The following is a 17446-nucleotide window of genomic DNA, read 5'->3' on the forward strand; positions in this document are numbered from 1 at the left end:
TGAAGCATTGAAGCTTTTCATCCCTATCGGTTCACTGCGGTTCGAAGCTTCATGAGGCGTCACTTGCTCTAGTACGACATGTACTGGATGCTAAAATATCAGTTGGCATGAGTTTGAGGTGTGTGGCATTGTGCAGAAAGCCTATGAATAAAACTGTCAGCAAAATAAGGAAGTATGCACAACATGTATATTATAGTGATGGCAGTACACTTTGTGTCTATGTGTGGTGTGTGAGTGTGTGTGTATAAAAAATAAAACTATTAATAACTCCCATAAGGAAATTACTTTTGTTAAACTCCAAATTTTTGCACACGTAAACAGTACGCACACGCACACGCACACACACACACACACACACACACACACACACACACACACACACACACACACACACACACACACACACACACACAGACAGTATGGAAAATGATCGTTTGGACATAAAGAAAATGAAAATACAATAAAGATGTACATTGAGCGGAGGGTGGTTGGGGTATGGACAATGATTGTGCTTTTGTAACATTGAGGTAGTTGAGCCAGCGATTATGGTCGGGTCATATCATTGGTTTTTATTTAAAAACAACATTTTTGTCCACTGTATACACTCATAAAGAATGACTCATATGACTCAAAGAAAGAAACAGACAAATATCCAACTGTCAAGCACATTTATTAACGTGTCTCTTGTTGGGTAGTGATTACTTCTCTTCAATAATCAACTCCGTATTTAAACAACAATTGCATTTATTAGACTCACTCGTCTGCACACATGTTGGCTCCGTGGCAATACACACAAGTCCATATCTGGCGCGCCCTGGCACCTGGATATGACGTCAGTCCCCAGTAGGGCAAGCACATCAGTACATAACATCCCCCCCTTACTAGGAAGTAGACTCCAATGTGTCTTGCACCAAACATCAGTGAAATAACTTTTTTTTTTCACAACATCAATGTATCACATTCTTTTCTGTTTTTCTTCATAAAGAACAATCCAGTTTCCCTTTCAAGATTTCACCTTGTAAACACTTAACATAAACATCACCATGACTGGTGAGGCACAATCATAATATCACAAACATCACATCTGACATGTTTTTTTTTGTTGTTGTTTTTTTTTAAGGGTCCCGAACAGACTCTTTCATTTTATGACAAAGTCGGTCAAACGCTTAGGCAGTTTGATCTGCCTGTGGGGTCTCTCGTACCTAGCAGGCATTGCAGGTTTAGGTGTGGACACCCTAGTATGAGTCTCCGTGTTGGACTCGATGTCAGGTGTGGTTTGTTCCTCTTCGTGTTCGGTCCATGTTATTTGTGTCTTGCTAGATGACTGTGGAGCAGGATCTTCGGTGTAGTACTTCTTGACGAATGTAGTGTTCCTGGAATAGGTCGCTCCACTTGGTGATTTAACAATCACATTGTTTCCGTCCTTGCTGATCACCTCGTGTGGTGTCTTGTTGAAGGTTGTTGTGAATTTATCAACTTTGTCTTGTTTTAGTAGGACCTGGTCTCCCACTGATACATTTGAGTGTTTCGCTCTGTTTTTGTTGTCAGTGTAGATTTTCGACTGTCCTTTTCTCTCAGCATCGGTGTCTCTGACCTCCAGATCTCTTTGTGGTGTAGTGATGTCTGGGAGCTTTCCTCTGATCTTTCTGTTGAACAGAAGCTCGGCAGGACTCTTACCTGTCATGGCGTGATCTATCGATCGATAGACGGTCACATACTTGCGTAGCTCCTTTTTCCATTCTAGCCCCTCAGACTGTGCGATGCGAATCCTCTTCATCAACGAAGCGTTTTGCCGCTCCACTTCACCGTTGGCTTGAGCCCATTTAGGTGTGGTTTTCACATGCTCGATTCCGTTCTCCTGGCAGAATGCTTGAAATTGTGCAGACATGTATTGTGGTCCACAATCCGAACGAATGGAAATAGGAAGTCCATGCCTACTGAAGATATCCTCCAGACTGTCTATGACCTTCTCCGCAGTGGTCGATTGCAGGATCTCATACTCATAGTACCGGCTGTAATAGTCAATCACAACTAATATGGAATGTCCTGTTGGTAGTGGGCCTAGTAGGTCAGTGGTTAAGTCCTGCCACGGCCCATCTGGAAGTGCTGTGGGTCTCAGAGGTTCCGGCATGTCAGGCCTCGACACTATTTGGCAACCATGACATGACCTCACATATCTCTCTGCTGCTTTATCCAGACCTGGCCACCACACCTTACTCCTGAGGTGTTGTTTTGTGCCCACAATGCCCAAGTGTCCCTCATGAGCCAACTCTAGGGCTCTGTCTCTGAGTGCCTGTGGCAGTATGATTCGTGTCCCTCTTAGCACCAACTGTCCAATTACACACAGTTCATACGCAATACGCGCATACACTTGGCACTTGTCAAAACATCCACTCTGTATTGCACTTCTCAGGTCCCTGAGTTCATCATCCGTCGCAGAGGCTTCCTCTACCTCTCTGGTGGTCAGTGCTCGTGGAGTCGCGTGTGTGGCAACGAATCGCACGTATTCCTCCGCGCCGTGCTTGTGGTTCCCATCTGTCCTGCTCTCTCCCAGTAGTCGCGACAGGGGATCCGCAATGTTGTCCTTTCCGGGTATGTGTAATACTCTGAAATCATACGGTTGGAGCTGCAACACCCACCGCTCAATGCGGGCACATGGCTTAGAGGCTGGACTGTAGATGGCCTCCAGAGCCTTGTGGTCCGTCACTAGGTCAAACGTTTTTCCATATATGTACGGGTGCAGCCTCTCGCACGCCCAGACTAAGGCGAGGGCCTCCCGTTCAGTTTGTGAATATCTGCGTTCACAGTCGGTCAGGCTCCTACTTACATAACATATGGGCACCATCTACCGCTGCTGTTGCTGTACTAGGACTGCACCTATTCCTACTGGTCCTGCATCCGCTATGACTTTAGTAGGGGCTTCTTTGTCAAAATATGCCAGCGTGCCAGCCTCAGCTAACTTCTCCTTTAACACTTTAAACGCATGCTTTTGCTCTGGCCCAAATAGAAAAGGTGTGTCTTTCTTAGTTAGCCTCCTAAGTGGCTCTGATATGCTAGCAAACTGAGGTATGAAACGGCTTGAATAACCCGCTAAACCAAGAAAACTACGGGTCTCAGAAGCGTTCTCAGGCTCTCGTGCCTCTGCTATTGCTCTCACTCTTTCTGTAGTGGGACCTATGCCCTTCTGCGAGAGTAACATGCCCATGAAAATTAGCTTGTCCATATTAAACTGACACTTCTCTTTGTTTAGGGTCAGCCCACAGTCCTCTAACCTCTTCAGAACTGCATGGAGTCGTTTATCATGAGTCTCCTGGTCTGGGCCATGAACAATTATATCATCTGAGATATTGTCTACCCCCTCAATGCCAGCTGTAGCTGTCGCAATTTCATATTGATACTGCTCACTAGCAGATGAGACACCAAATATGAGTCTTTTGTACCTGTAGGTACCTGTGTGTACAGCAAATGTAGTGATACCCCTGGACTCTGGTGTGAGCTCTAGCTGGTGATAGCCCCACTTCAGGTCTAATTTGCTGAAAATGACAGACCCGTTCATTCCCTGTAAGAGCTCATCTACAGTAGGAATTGGGTATCTCCCTCTAATGATAGCTGTATTAGCTCTCCTCATATCCAGACACATTCTGATGTCATCTTCATTAGCTTTTGGTGCAACTACAACAGGGTTCACCCACGGTGTGGGTCCCTCCACCTTTTCAATAATATCCATGTCAAGCAGCTGTTTAATCTTTTTCTCTACTGCTTCCCTTAGGTGAAATGGCACCCTCCTTAAGGGTTGTGCCACTGGTGTCACACTCTCATCAATATGCAAACTTATTTGCTTTGTGTTTAGTTTACCAACACCTTTAAACAGTTTGGGGTATTGCATCTCTATTTCAGACATAACAACTGTCACTGCTGCTATGTTTGTACCCACCCTCAGTACACCTAGCTCAATAGCAGTTTTCCTCCCAAGCAGTGGCTCCCCACGTCCCTGTATTACAGTGAACTCTGCTTCAGTGTTGTGTTTTCCCACTTTAACTTCACATTTGAACACACCCATTACTGGAAGAGGCACCTTGGAGGAGTATGGATACAGAGGTTTGCTAACTGCCTTAGTGGACACACATTTTATCTTTTTACTTTTAAGCCTTTCCCATGTATTTTCATCCACAACGTTGCTTGAAGCACCAGAATCAATTAACATTAGCAAATCTACACCCCCATCAAATGTGACCCTCTCTGTGTTAGAATCATCATCAATTGTAAATGCATAGTCTCTGTCCCCAGTGTCCTGGTCCTCAGTTTCAACACATTGCACACTCTGTCTGTCTTTACCTTGTTTTGATTTGCACATTTTCGCAAAATGATCCTTTCCATTGCACCTTCTGCATGTCTGTCCCTTTGCTGGGCATGCAAAGTCCTTGGCCAAGTGATCTCCGTGACCACATCTGTAGCACACTTTGGTAGATTTATCCTTTCCTTCTCTATGATCTCGAGGCGTTGATCTTCCCTTCTGGGGTCTTCCATCCCTCTTTGAAAAGACGCTGTTCACGGCCGCTCCTCATTCCGCGCCGCCGCCGTCTCCGCCGCTCATCCTCATCGCAGCCATCTGGTTCTCCACTCTCTCACACTGCGCTGCTATCCCCAAAGTGCGCTGCAGCGTCAGCTGTGATTCCTCCAGCAGCTTCCTCCTTACATACTCCGACGTGCACCTGCTCAACACTGCATCTCTTATCTGATTGCCAATGTCCGCATCAAACGCACAGTCTTTAGCAGCCTGACGAAGCCTCGTCACAAACTGCTGCACAGTCTCCCCTGGTTTCTGTGCTACTCGGTAGAAAGCTTGGCGCGCGAACGCAGTGTTTACCTGCGGCACAAAGTAGTCATTCTGCGCCTTGACTGCTTTGGCGTAGTCCGCCGGTCCTCCCGTGTCGGGCAGCGTAGCAAAGATATCTTGCACGTCCGTGCCGGCGTGGTGCAGGAGCAGAGCCCTTCTTCTCTGTTTCACTGGAGCCTCCGCGTCGTCGGCCAAAATCAAACCCTTGCCGTCCGCGTAGAGCTCAAACGCCGTCAGCCACCTTGTCCACCTCGGACCCAGCGTAGCCGGCTCACTGTAGCACTCAAACTTTGGCAGGTGATCCATTTCGCCTCAACAATGTGGTCGAACTCTTCAGATTCAACTTTAAACTGGTATCCTCGTCGCCAATGATGGGTAGTGATTACTTCTCTTCAATAATCAACTCCGTATTTAAACAACAATTGCATTTATTAGACTCACTCGTCTGCACACATGTTGGCTCCGTGGCAATACACACAAGTCCATATCTGGCGCGCCCTAGCACCTGGATATGACGTCAGTCCCCAGTAGGGCAAGCACATCAGTACATAACATCTCTGACGTGGAGCTGTTATACGTCAGAAAATAGCCGGTTTAACTCCGTCCATTCTGTGTGTACATGTAGACAATGGGCACAAAACACCAACGTCACAGCGGTTTTCGTCGCAGGGAGACGCTCCGGGGATATCTGCGTTGTAGAGTAGAGTGGAGTAGAACTTTATTGATCCCTTAGGGCTAGGGTTACGTTTAGCATCCACACGACCATGTATACCCAGCATTTTCAAAAAACTTACCCTTGGCCGGCGTTTTCGTCCCGGATATCTGTGTTGTGTGGACGAACGCCGTAACCGCAACAAAAAGCCTTGCTGTCCAATGCCTTACGCCATATTGTTCACGTGTTTTCTTTTGGCAAATGCGCCGTGATTGGTTAGGTGCTTGATTGACAGGTAGTAGGTGGCTTTAGAAGTGTGACCGCTTGAGTTTTTCAAGTGAGTTTATTCAAATATATAGGTAGGGAGATTCTGTACATTTTAACGTTAATTCTGTTGTTTCCTCGTTATTCTGTCACATGTCGCAAATAAAATATCTGTAACTAATGTATGGAAGCATCAAAGGCGCTTCTTATGCACCGTCCGGCATGCATTGCGGCGCAGCCTTCTTACAAATCGCCGATTTGAAATCGGATTAGCTGATTGTACTCAAGGTGCGTTTTCAGTCGGCCATCCGGATGAAAACGAAACAAGTATAGCACACATAAATGAGAGAAAACCCTCTTCTGCCCTCTACTGCGCTGGAGAATTTCCTCTGACGTCACACTAAGCGTCATATTTCACCACAGCCAATCATGAATGAGTTCACGGCATATCGACCAATGAAAGCTTTCAGTGTATTTAAAGGTTTTGAACGGAGGGATGTTTGAAATCAAACAAACACCGTTTAAAGAGGAAATGTAAGGAAGGCAGCTTCATTTAGGTTGAATTCGCAGAAATCAGTAATTTACTTTATTTTCATTTATATGTTTATATAATATCGCATTGCCTTTTGGAAGGAATTCTATCGTTACGTCGTCCTACGTTACCGTGGATTTTTGTGAAGCCCTAGCATCAGCCCTGGTCATCTTGCCGATGCATGTTAGCAACTAGCTGGTTAGCATCGGTTATCTGAGAGCGACAGGGTAAATAATCGGTCAGTTGTTGCCTCGGTCACTGCAATCATATATTTAGGTAAGCTATGTTACGTCAATTTTTTTCTTTTGCGTTACCATGTTTAGCGTTAGCAAAGGCTACTCTTAGCTCTGAAATATACCTTGTCGCCTAACGTTACTACGTTACGCACTTAAGCCGCACAATGGACATTGCTAACGTTGAATCTATTCAAAATGTCAGTTAAGTTTGCTTCTTAGTTTTCTTATCGTTTCTTATCCAGGTTTTCTGTTAACAAAGAAATCGATCCATCATTAGTAGAGGCTGCATTACTTTTATGATAATAGTTCTTCTGTTCGTTCTGACATGTAAAAGGTTAGGTGAACGTGGAGCTGCTAAAACACTCAATAGGTTCTGTTTTCATGGTGGCGTCTATCACTTCTTTATTTAAATATTCAATAATACATTGCATTGATTAAACATAAATGAACTCCCCTTATTTTCACTAGCTATAGGACATTGCTGCCATGCTCAAGGTAAAGGACACGAAGCTCCACCGGCCTGAGGTGAAGGTAATGGACGATACTGTATTACCTTGAATGAATGTATAAAATCACTGACAGAGTGTAGGTTAATCCGTTTTTACCTTTATCATTGTGTAGTGATGTGTTAAACTTAAGCATTTATGTTAAATTATTAACCACACACAGATCCTTTCAAAGTAGTAATCAGTCTTATCCAAATGAGTTGACAAATCAAAGCTCATATACAATGGTTGGACCATTAGATGTTTAACCTGGGTTTGATACTTTTTTTAAAGCTTGACTGATTGATTTTTCTTTCCATAATTACAGCCAAATGTTGGGCCAAAACGAGTGCCTGTGTCACAACAGCCACAAATGACTGTGGTTACACCAACTCAACATCAACATCAAAATGTCCTCGGTGTGTCAAATGGGCCTCAGCGTATTCAGCGGCCGATCAGCAATCAGAAGCCGATATCCCACGTCTCTGTTGTTGCCAAGTCCACAAACCATGCTGATCGCAATGTAAACCCAAAGGCTCAAAAAAGAAATCCCGCACCCCAGCCAAAAAATATTTCCCAACAAAACCAGCCAATAGTGAATGTACCCAAGGAAAACACAGAGCCGACCAAATCACCATCAGAAACCACGAAGCAGGAGAAGACTCAAAGTAGGCCTTCGATTAAGTTGGTTAAGCTAGTGATTTCAAATTTGTTTTCTGAATTCTAAAATCATTTAAAATTTTTTGTCAGTCAAACCTGCAAAAAGTGGTTCAGAGAAGACTTCTGGATCAAGGTATGTCTATGTCTGAGTATTCATTCTTATTTTGTCAAATCATCTTTGGTAAGAGTGCAGCTTTTTTAGAATTGCTTTGTTCACTTTTCTACTCACACAGCAAGCCGTGGAGCCTGGAAAACTTTGATATTGGCCGTCCCTTGGGAAAGGGTAAATTCGGCAATGTCTACCTGGCCAGAGAGCGTCAAAGTAAGTTTATCTTGGCCCTTAAGGTGCTCTTCAAGAAACAACTAGAGAAGGCTGGAGTGGAGCACCAGCTGAGGAGAGAAGTAGAGATCCAGTCTCACCTCAGGTAATGTGTCTTTCAGATTATGTGATAGTAATACCAAATATGAATCTATAAATCCAGAATGACTGAGCTTTAAAGAGTGAACATTATAATGGTTTCATTACCAAGTGCTGCTACACAAGGTTAATGTTATTTGCCATAACAATGCCATGTAACCTCAATGGAGCAGTAACTCAGATGACCAGTAGAATTTTAAACTGAAGAAATTAACCACCAGGTTTTCACAAGCAGCCACATGCTATCTATCAATTGACTTAAAGGTCATGTTTGCTTTCTGTCTCTATAAGTCTGCATCTTTTACTTAGTGTATTCAGCCAATGCATGAACTCTGGATATCCTCTATGAAGCAGTTGACGAGGTGTTTGCTAAAGTGTTTGCTCATCAGTTTGTTCATTTAACTTTATCCATATCCTACAGGCACCCCAATATCCTACGTCTCTACGGTTACTTCCATGACTCTTCTCGTGTTTATCTCATCCTGGAGTTTGCACCTAAAGGTGAACTTTATGGAGAGCTGCAGCGTTGTGGAAGTTTCCCAGATGACAGAAGCGCAACAGTAGGACTTTTTCTTTGACCTCACAATTCAAAATTAAGAGGATGCTGTTGACCATGTGATGCATGTTGTGTTCCCTCTGCTGTTTAGTATATCATGGAGCTGGCAGATGCGCTCAACTATTGCCATGCTAAAAAGGTGATCCACAGGGACATAAAACCAGAGAACCTGTTACTGGGGGCCAATGGAGAGCTCAAGATAGCAGATTTTGGTTGGTCTGTTCACACACCATCCTCCAGGTATGCTCATGCACTTTTTCACAAACTGTTTCTTTTCGTTTTTACGCTTTCAGCAGAGTGAATAGCCTTTTAGTGATATTTTAGTTATTGTAAAGTTATGGGAGAAACAATATTTTGACTGGACATTTGTCTTTCCTTGTTCAGGAGGTCCACGCTGTGTGGAACGCTTGACTACCTTCCTCCAGAGATGATTGAGGGGAAAACTCATGATGAGAAGGTGGACCTGTGGAGTCTGGGTGTCCTTTGCTATGAGTTCCTGGTTGGAAAACCACCATTTGAAGCAAAGACCCATGAGGAGACATACCGGAGGATATCGAGGGTATAAACAGGAAAAATAGACGGTGTAACCTGAAGGAGATCAGTGACTGTAAAGTAGTGGTAGGCGAGAGTGTAGCCAAACAGCATAGGATGGTGGTGTGTAGGATGACTCTGGTGGTGAGGAAGATGAAGAGGACAAAGGCAGAGCAGAGGACGAAATGGTGGAAGCTGCAAAAGGAAGAGCGTTGCATGACTTTTAGGAAGGAGTTAAGACAGGCTCTGGGTGGTCAGGGGGTGCTTCCAGGTGACTGGACAACTACAGCTAATGTGATCAGGGAGACAGGTAGGAGAGTACTTGGTGTGTCATCTGGAAGGAAAGTAGATAAGGAGACTTGGTGGTGGAATGAGGAGGTACAGGAGTGTATACAGAGAAAGAGGTTAGCTAAGAAGAAGTGGGACACTGAGAGGACTGAGGAGAGTAGACAGGAGTACAGGGAGATGCAGCGTAAGGTGAAGGTAGAGGTAGCAAAGGCCAAACAAGAAGCTTATGATGACTTGTATGCTAGGTTGGACAGTAAGGAGGGAGAGACCGATCTATACCGGTTGGCAAGACAGAGAGATGGAGATTGGAAGGACGTGCAGCAGGTTAGGGTGATTAAGGATAGGGATGGAAGTCTATTGACAGGTGCCAGTAGTGTGATGGAAAGAGTACTTTGAAGAGTTGATGAACGTGGAAAATGAGAGAGAACAAAGACTAGAAGAGGTGACTGTTGTGGACCAGGATGTAGCAAAGATTAGTCAGGATGAAGTGAGGAGGGCATTGAAGAGGATGAAGAGTGGAAAGGCAGTTGGTCCTGATGATATACCTATAGAGGTATGGAATTGTCTAGGAGAGGTGGCAGTAGAGTTTCTGACTGGGTTGTTCAACAGGATCTTACATAGTGAGAAGATGCCTGAGGAATGGAGGAGAAGTGTGCTGGTGCCCATTTTTAAGAACAAGGGAGATGTGCAGAGTTATGGGAACTACAGAGGAATAAAGCTGATGAGCCATACGATGAAGTTATGGGAAAGAGTAGTGGAAGCTAGACTAAGGGCAGAAGTGAACATTTGTGAGCAACAGTATGGTTTCATGCCAAAAAAGAGTACTACGGATGCAGTATTTGCTTTGAGGATGTTGATAGAGAAGTACAGAGAAGGCCAAAAGGATCTACATTGTGTTTTTGTAGATCTGGAGAAAGCTTATGACAGGGTGCCCAGAGAGGAACTGTGGTATTGTATGAGGAAGTCTGGAGTGGCAGAGAAGTATGTTAGAGCAGTGCAGGACATGTATGAGGACTGTAAGACAGTGGTGAGGTGCGCTGTATGTGTGACAGAGGAGTTCAAGGTGGAAGTGGGACTGCATCAGGGATCAGCTCTGAGCCCCTTCTTGTTCGCAATGGTGATGGACAGGCTGACAGACGAGGTTAGACAGGAATCTCCATGGACTATGATGTTTGCAGATGACATTGTCATCTGTAGTGAGAGCAGGGAACAGGTGGAGGAGAAGCTAGAGAGGTGGAGGTTTGTCCTGGAAAGGAGAGGAATGAAGGTTAGCCGCAGTAAGACAGAGTACATGTGTGTGAATGAGAGGGACCCAAGTGGAAGAGTGAGGTTACAGGGAGAAGAGATCAAGAAGGTGGAGGATTTTAAGTACTTAGGCTCAACAGTCCAGAGCAATGGAGAGTGTGGAAAAGAGGTGAAGAAGCGTGTACAGGCAGGATGGTACGGGTGGAGAAAAGTGTCAGGTGTGATGTGTGATAGAAGAGTTTCAGCTAAAATGAAAGGAAAGGTGTACAAAACTGTGGTGAGACTAGCGATGTTATTTGGTCTAGAGACAGTGTCACTGAGGAAAAGACAGGAGACAGAGCTAGAGGTAGCAGAGATGAAGATGCTGAGGTTCTCTCTGGGAGTGACCAGGAAGGATAGGATCAGGAATGAGTACATCAGAGGGACAGCACATGTTAGAGGTTTTGGAGATAAAGCCAGAGAGGCCAGAATGAGATGGTTTGGACATGTCCAGAGGAGAGATAGTGAATATATTGGTAGAAGGATGCTGAGTTTTGAACTGCCAGGCAGGAGGCCTAGAGGAAAACCAAAGAGGAGGTTTATGGATGTAATGAGGGAAGACATGAAGGTAGTTGGTGTGAGAGAAGAGGATTCAAAGGACAGGGCTAGATGGAGGCAATTGATTCGCTGTGACGACCCCTGAAGGGAAAAGCCGAAAGGAAAAGAAGAAGAAACAGAAAAAATAGAAAATCCCAAATCTACATGAAAACAGAGAAAGACAAAAACCAAATTAAGATGGATTTAAACAAGAATAAAATAAGCATCCTTATTAAGATTTAACTTGCTGCTGCTCATGTTTCATGCTTTTTAATGTTTCTCTTTCTGTCTGTTCAGGTTGAATATACCTATCCTGCACAAGCCAACATCAGTGCTGGAGCCAAAGATTTGGTTGCTATGCTACTGAAGCACAACCCTATGCACAGACTACCAATCCATGGAGTCCTCTGTCACCCCTGGGTGGTCCAACATTCCACCAAGAACCCCACAACCCTGACCAATGAAGAGGTCAAGCATTGAGCCTCTGGTTTGTCCTTAACCTGACTGCTGTGCAGTGGTGCAATGCAAAGGCATAAGATACTAACACCAGAGTGCAGCTAATTTGTCTGAAGCTGTTTGCGCCACTATGTCCACTTCCACATCACTTTGGTCAATTCTGTCTGTATGCATTGAGCCAACCTTTTTTTTTTCATCTTCCCACCATAGTTCGTTGTTTTGTCAATGGCATGTCATTGCCTGTAAATATTTCATTGTAGTTGTGTAATTATGGACATTTTATTGAGCTTTCTAAGTGTTGTTACTTGAAATAAAAAGTGAATTATTTTTAATGGAATATGCCACTTTAACTAGTGTCTCTTACAGAAATATTTGTATGTCTTACCTGTATTTTAAGTTTAGTTAATTCAAGTATTTGGTGAGTGAGGCTTTTCACTATCTGTGTGGGAAACATTGTCTGACAAACCCGAAATCCGTCTGATCAGGCACCTGCGGCCTGGCCAGCAGATGGCGTCAGCGGTCAGGCCAGGCCGCGTTCATTTCGTTCACCTTAAAAGACTTGCTCCGCAGAGTGGAATTCTGTTGCAATGAAAATAAAGTGTGATGGCTTTGTAGCTTACAGACTTGCATGTTATCAATTAATTACATATTTAAGGACTTTACTTCATAACGCGTATGCGGAAATTTATCGAAAAATTTATCTGGATTTTCTTTATTCGTATGTAATCACATTTCTGACCACTAGGTTGCACCACAGTTATAATGTTAGAGTCTAGGAGCAAGGAGAAATCTGTTGTTTAATTATATTGTTTGGCATATATTTTTACGGTATGTGCATACCCATCCTTACGTATGTGAATGAATTGCAGTTATTTCACAAAGCTGGCTTTACAAAAAGGCCGTTAAGAATGAAGATGGTTGTCAGTGTTCTTGGCTGTGAACCAGCGATCACGTTAGAATTTTGACGTTTATCCTTAAGCCTGCAGTTCCGTTAGATTTTAACTGGCCCTGTAAATTTAAACTCCATAAGAACTTGTACATGAATAACATCTGTGCATTGGTATGCACCAGGTAGCTGATGAGTCAACAGCTGGACGTCAGTTCACTCAGAGAATAAACCAGATGTTAAAAACGAACAGGCCTGATGCGAGCCTGCAGCATGAAATCTGTCGGGTTTTAAGGCTGAGAGAAAAAAATGTATGCTTCGAATTTATTACTTTAAAATTATATCGTTTTCAATATCGATATAGATTAATCTCGCCGATTGTCACACACCCTGTATTAATTTTCTCACAAGGCCTCTGCAGCCCAAGGATATCGTGATCGCCTCAATTTCAATTGAAAAAAAGAATGCTACTATTTAATCCACTTTTTCTTTTATTATAGAGAAAAAAAATACATGTTCTGACCATTTTTCGTTTTACATAAAACCACACACATTTTTACAATATAATTTCACTTATTCCTTTATTCTTTAATATTAATTTCACGATATATGATAACGACTTGGAGATATACATTCCATCTTTTTGAAACCACAATTACACTACATATACGGTTTTATAACATTTCCACAGGACCCATTGGTTTGCACAGAATGAAAAATGTCTGAATGCACATTTTCCTCTTAAAAGATTTCTATTTTTTAGATTTTCAGACACCGAATTCTCGTGAGAGGAGTCCTTCAAATTAATTTCAGAACAGGCCATGTATAAATGTAATGAAAAGCATTATGGCAAATTGAATGTGTATGAATTCAAATTGGTTTCTCATCTAGATGCGAGTTGGACCAGGATGTGGGGGTTTGAATGTTTTAGTAAAATTCAAATATCAAAGAATATCAAAGCATTAACACGTCCACGCAGAAGAATCGAAATTTGCCGTTTTTTGTATTTCCACTTCTCATTTTCATGTTTAGTGTGTCTGAAATATCATACATTCAATGCATAGTTTGTATAGCTGCTGTGTACTTATGAAATTTTGCATTTCCAGTATTTTAAACTACTCAGGGAAGGTCCATTTTCCGCATTTCTATGCGAAACACTTTTTTTTATGCATTCGTGCGTTTCTGCTGCTGGTTATTGCCGTTATGTTATTTTTCCATCTTGTGTGCCCACAAGCTTTTTTCTGGATTTATCACCACATGATTCACTGCTCCTATTTATATTGCAAATAACCACGAGGACGGAGTGACGTTCCTTTTTCTTTTAGATAAGCTTATCCTAATCATGAGATCACATTTTGCCGTCGAATATGTCCATCACATTTCTGGAGGTTAAACCATAGTGTGGTCTCTCGGTGGGAAGCACCACAAAAGAGACGAAAAGACAAATTGCCCTTTTTTTTTGCAATTTTGTTTAAGGTCAGTGTTGTAAACGTTCACTCCACTGGAAAATATAAATGTGCGCGTTTGTTCGCATATTTATACAACGTGTTTTGTTTATGGTGTGTCGAGGATGCACTGGATTTCCTCACAGCTCTATTTCTCCATTTGTGTGTGTGTGTGTGTGTGTGTGTGTGTGTGTGTGTGTGTGTGTGTGTGTGTGCGCGCGCGCTCATACGCATTTTCTTTTTAATTGATACAAGACTGAATGAGTGCGAAAAACGTCTGCATTTGTTCGGCGTGCTATTTTACGCATGAATTAAGCAAACGGATGGTAAGTCGTAATTTATTCCAGGGTTTGCAGTTAGTATCTAGTTTCTATAATGCATCTAATCTTCTATGTTATATTTGAAAGCCTCTATCAGCCCCTCCATCGAGTGAATAAACCCAGATATGCTGCATATACCTCCTATTACGAAGATAGAGACGTCAAAGAAAACCTGGTGCCACAGCAGCTTTCTCCATAAAAGCTTGAGGTGGAAGAGACTGGGAAGCAGAAAGCATAGGCCCGCACCAGTCAGGCTGCCAGTGAGACCCATTAGGAGGGCGAAATGTGGCACATAGATCGCCATGAGCAAGGTGAACACAACAAGGCTACATCGGAGAGTGAGTCCCCAAGATTTCAAGCGTCCATCGCCTCCGTAGCAATCTGGAAAGTAGGCACGCCCCCCGTCTTGGAAAAACGATTTTTCTAATACTTCAACGGCAGCGAAAAACGGCAACGGGTACGATAGTAAAGCTTTGGCCACTAGGAAGATGTTGACGACAGCGCGGATGGTTGAGGGCAGGTTGTCTGTGATGACCTCCTTGGTTTCGTCAGCCCAGGTCAAATACGCTACCAGAGCGAACAGACCCTTGAGGATGCAGGCAGCGATGTGAGTCCAGTTCATCATGCAGTGGAACTCGCTCGGTTTACTCATGTTCCCCTCCAGCGAAGGCAGGAAGATCTGCGAGGTGTAGCTGAACACGATAATTCCAATAGAGATGGGGAACTTCTTGACATCGATGTAAAATTTGACCTTATCCCAGGCCCAGTCCCTCGCCCTGGAGAGGCAGTACGCTATGACCAAGATGTTGATGACAAAGTGGGCTAATGTGCACAGCAAGCTGAACTTGGAGACGGCTTTCAGGTTCTTGAGGAAGGCGCATGGAAGGAGAGCTGCGGTGGCGATGATGGCCCAAGACTTCTGGGAAATTGGCATGTTGGGGAAACTATTATACATGAGATTACCGCTGACCACCACGTACAGAATGCAGGTCATCACTAACTCTATGATTTGGGCTACATTCACGATATGGCCACCTAAAGATGGGAACCTAGGCGCGCAGCAGGCGTTGGCGATGTCCACATAGGAGTCCCTCACACGGACGAGCTGCCCGTCTTCGTCCTCCTCGTACAGACAAGCAATGAGGATTTTCCCCGTGTAACAGCACACCACGGCGGCGAAAATAATAAGAAAGAGTCCGAGGTATCCTCCATGCAGGATGGCGTAGGGCAACCCAAGAACGAACATCCCCTACAAACAAAAAAAACACATGGTGAACGTGGAGTTGTGGTTTTACAGGAAATTTCATCTTTAAACTTTAAACTCAAGGCTTCATCCTGCCTCGCCCCTCAATAGATGTCACTCCCGTTTTCATGTTGTGGATTTTCCATTTCGCTTTGAGTGCATCCACTCGTATTTGACGTCACCGTGTGTTGGAGGAGACACTCTGACGTCACGGCGGCTACCGTGACTACAGCCTTGATAAGGCATGAAAAGGATCGCGCTCAGGGATTTTGTCGCATAGCCTGCGCAGACTCCATAAATCACCGCTATATACCTTCGTCGACACGTCGCTCTTTACGCATATTTAGCCTACGACAAACTCATGTACTTTCCGGTATTTATTTATATCTGTAAAAGTAAATTATTAGACAATGATCTAATAAGTAACTTTAAATACTTAAAATGTAAATACTAAAATACGTAAAATGTATGTCTTTGTGTCCTTACATCATTGTTATAGCTGTAATTATTGCGGGCCTTAAATTAATCAAAATAAGAAAAAATAATTATAATAATAATAAAAAAAACAAAACAAACGACTGATGAAATTAAGGTTCAGTTTAAAAAACTGTTTTTTTTCTTTGTATGATTCATTCAAGGCCTTGCGGAGTTTGTGTTAGCAGTTATCAGGGACGTACATCAATGACACTGGACATGACTACACAGACAAAGAAGGTGTGTGAGGAGGAGTGAGAGAAGGGCGGGGGTGGGGGCACAGGGCATCACAAGCTCGTTGCGTCGTAACGTCTAGTGCTTTGAAATCCCTCACTGATTCAATCCAAGTGTGTTGAAATGAAAAATAGATTTTTTTTAGCCCGACGTAGGATGAATATGGAAGCAACTTCGTCAAGTTGCTTCAAAGGACCAAAAGCTTTTGGTTTTGTTTTAAAATTTGACCATTTTATTCAATCGCTGCTCAGTTTATCTCATTTTTCACAGCGGCTCACCTAATTAGAACCGAGCGCTGGGACCGCTTGTTTAAAGTGCGTCTTTACCTGGATCGCGTTCGTGACGTTCCATCCCGCCTCCCACGCGGTGATTTTTGGTCTCACTTCAGACAGCTCGTTCGTCGGACCCCCGTCCTTTGAGGCTGAATGCGGTGGACCGGTGCCGTCCCTCTGGTAGTGACTGTCCCCATCCAGTGCGCCTCCGTCTCCACTGCCGTCTCCACCGATCTCATCGGATGTTAAAATGTCCATCTGCATGCCTTGCCGGTGGTCGTAGTCCAGGTCATCGCACGCGGCGAAGCCTAAAGCCTCCTCGTCGGTGGCGGCCTGGAAGCCCATTTTTGCGAACATCCCACTCACCTTCGCCTGGGATTTGTTGGAGACTGCAGTGGCTGCATTTGACAGTTTATTAGAAATCTTGTTTCTGATTAACGTAGCCATTTTTTGCTTCTTCTCTGGATCTCAATTGTCTATAGTTTAACTTGGGGTTTTTTAACCTCCTGTCTGTAGAATTTTGAGGTTATTTTGAATTGGTTATCTGCATTAGATAGAGCCAACGAGGAAAGCTCAATTAATTTCTCAAGACGCCGTCGGTTTTCAGTTGCTATCTCCACTTCTTGGTCAGAATACGCCGGCTGCTCTTAATTATCCCCAGGTTCATGTCACCTTCAGACGTAGCTGCTCCATTTCTGCATTTTGGCTCTGTGCTCTGAAGCTCGACGAGTAGCGCACCTATTCGGTCTCAGAGGCTGTCTGACGGTGTGAGCAAAAGCTTTACGCACGACAAAATTGCGAGCCACAGGTTTCTGTAGGACCAGAAATAGCGTTTT

At 43.8% G+C, this 17446-nt stretch overlaps 2 protein-coding genes across 2 annotated transcripts; one reads left to right on the top strand and one right to left on the bottom strand.

The window, feature by feature from the left end:
* The first annotated feature begins 6286 nt into the window (after nucleotides 1-6286).
* Nucleotides 6287-12312, top strand: aurka (aurora kinase A). Its single transcript, XM_068315477.1, has 9 exons — nucleotides 6287-6561; nucleotides 6990-7052; nucleotides 7335-7674; nucleotides 7757-7799; nucleotides 7900-8091; nucleotides 8506-8644; nucleotides 8732-8880; nucleotides 9025-9199; nucleotides 11578-12312. The coding sequence occupies exons 2-9, from the start codon at nucleotides 7008-7010 to the stop codon at nucleotides 11758-11760; spliced, it is 1266 nt and encodes a 421-aa protein (XP_068171578.1). The 5' UTR covers nucleotides 6287-6561; nucleotides 6990-7007; the 3' UTR covers nucleotides 11761-12312.
* A 903-nt stretch (nucleotides 12313-13215) lies between these two features.
* On the bottom strand, nucleotides 13216-17057 carry slc32a1 (solute carrier family 32 member 1). The gene is made up of 2 exons (XM_068316083.1): nucleotides 16665-17057; nucleotides 13216-15636 (listed from the first exon to the last, which is right to left on the bottom strand). The coding sequence occupies exons 1-2, from the start codon at nucleotides 17055-17057 to the stop codon at nucleotides 14449-14451; spliced, it is 1581 nt and encodes a 526-aa protein (XP_068172184.1). The 3' UTR covers nucleotides 13216-14448.
* Nucleotides 17058-17446: the final 389 nt, after the last annotated feature.

Source organism: Antennarius striatus, chromosome 5 (genome assembly GCF_040054535.1).
Source record: "Antennarius striatus isolate MH-2024 chromosome 5, ASM4005453v1, whole genome shotgun sequence".
Classification (NCBI taxonomy): Eukaryota; Metazoa; Chordata; class Actinopteri; order Lophiiformes; family Antennariidae; genus Antennarius; species Antennarius striatus.

What these genes read in the sequence shown, in the direction of transcription:
- aurka (XM_068315477.1), top strand. Translation starts at nt 7,008, where the DNA reads ATGCTCAAGGTAAAGGACACGAAGCTCCACCGGCCTGAGGTGAAG. An exon ending in GAGAAGACTTCTGGATCAAG is followed by an intron (nt 7,800 to 7,899) that starts GTATGTCTATGT and finishes CTACTCACACAG; the next exon opens with CAAGCCGTGGAGCCTGGAAA. An exon ending in GTTCACACACCATCCTCCAG is followed by an intron (nt 8,881 to 9,024) that starts GTATGCTCATGC and finishes TTCCTTGTTCAG; the next exon opens with GAGGTCCACGCTGTGTGGAA.
- slc32a1 (XM_068316083.1), bottom strand. Translation starts at nt 17,057, where the DNA reads ATGGCTACGTTAATCAGAAACAAGATTTCTAATAAACTGTCAAATGCA. An exon ending in ACGTCACGAACGCGATCCAG is followed by an intron (nt 15,637 to 16,664) that starts GTAAAGACGCAC and finishes TTTTGTTTGTAG; the next exon opens with GGGATGTTCGTTCTTGGGTT.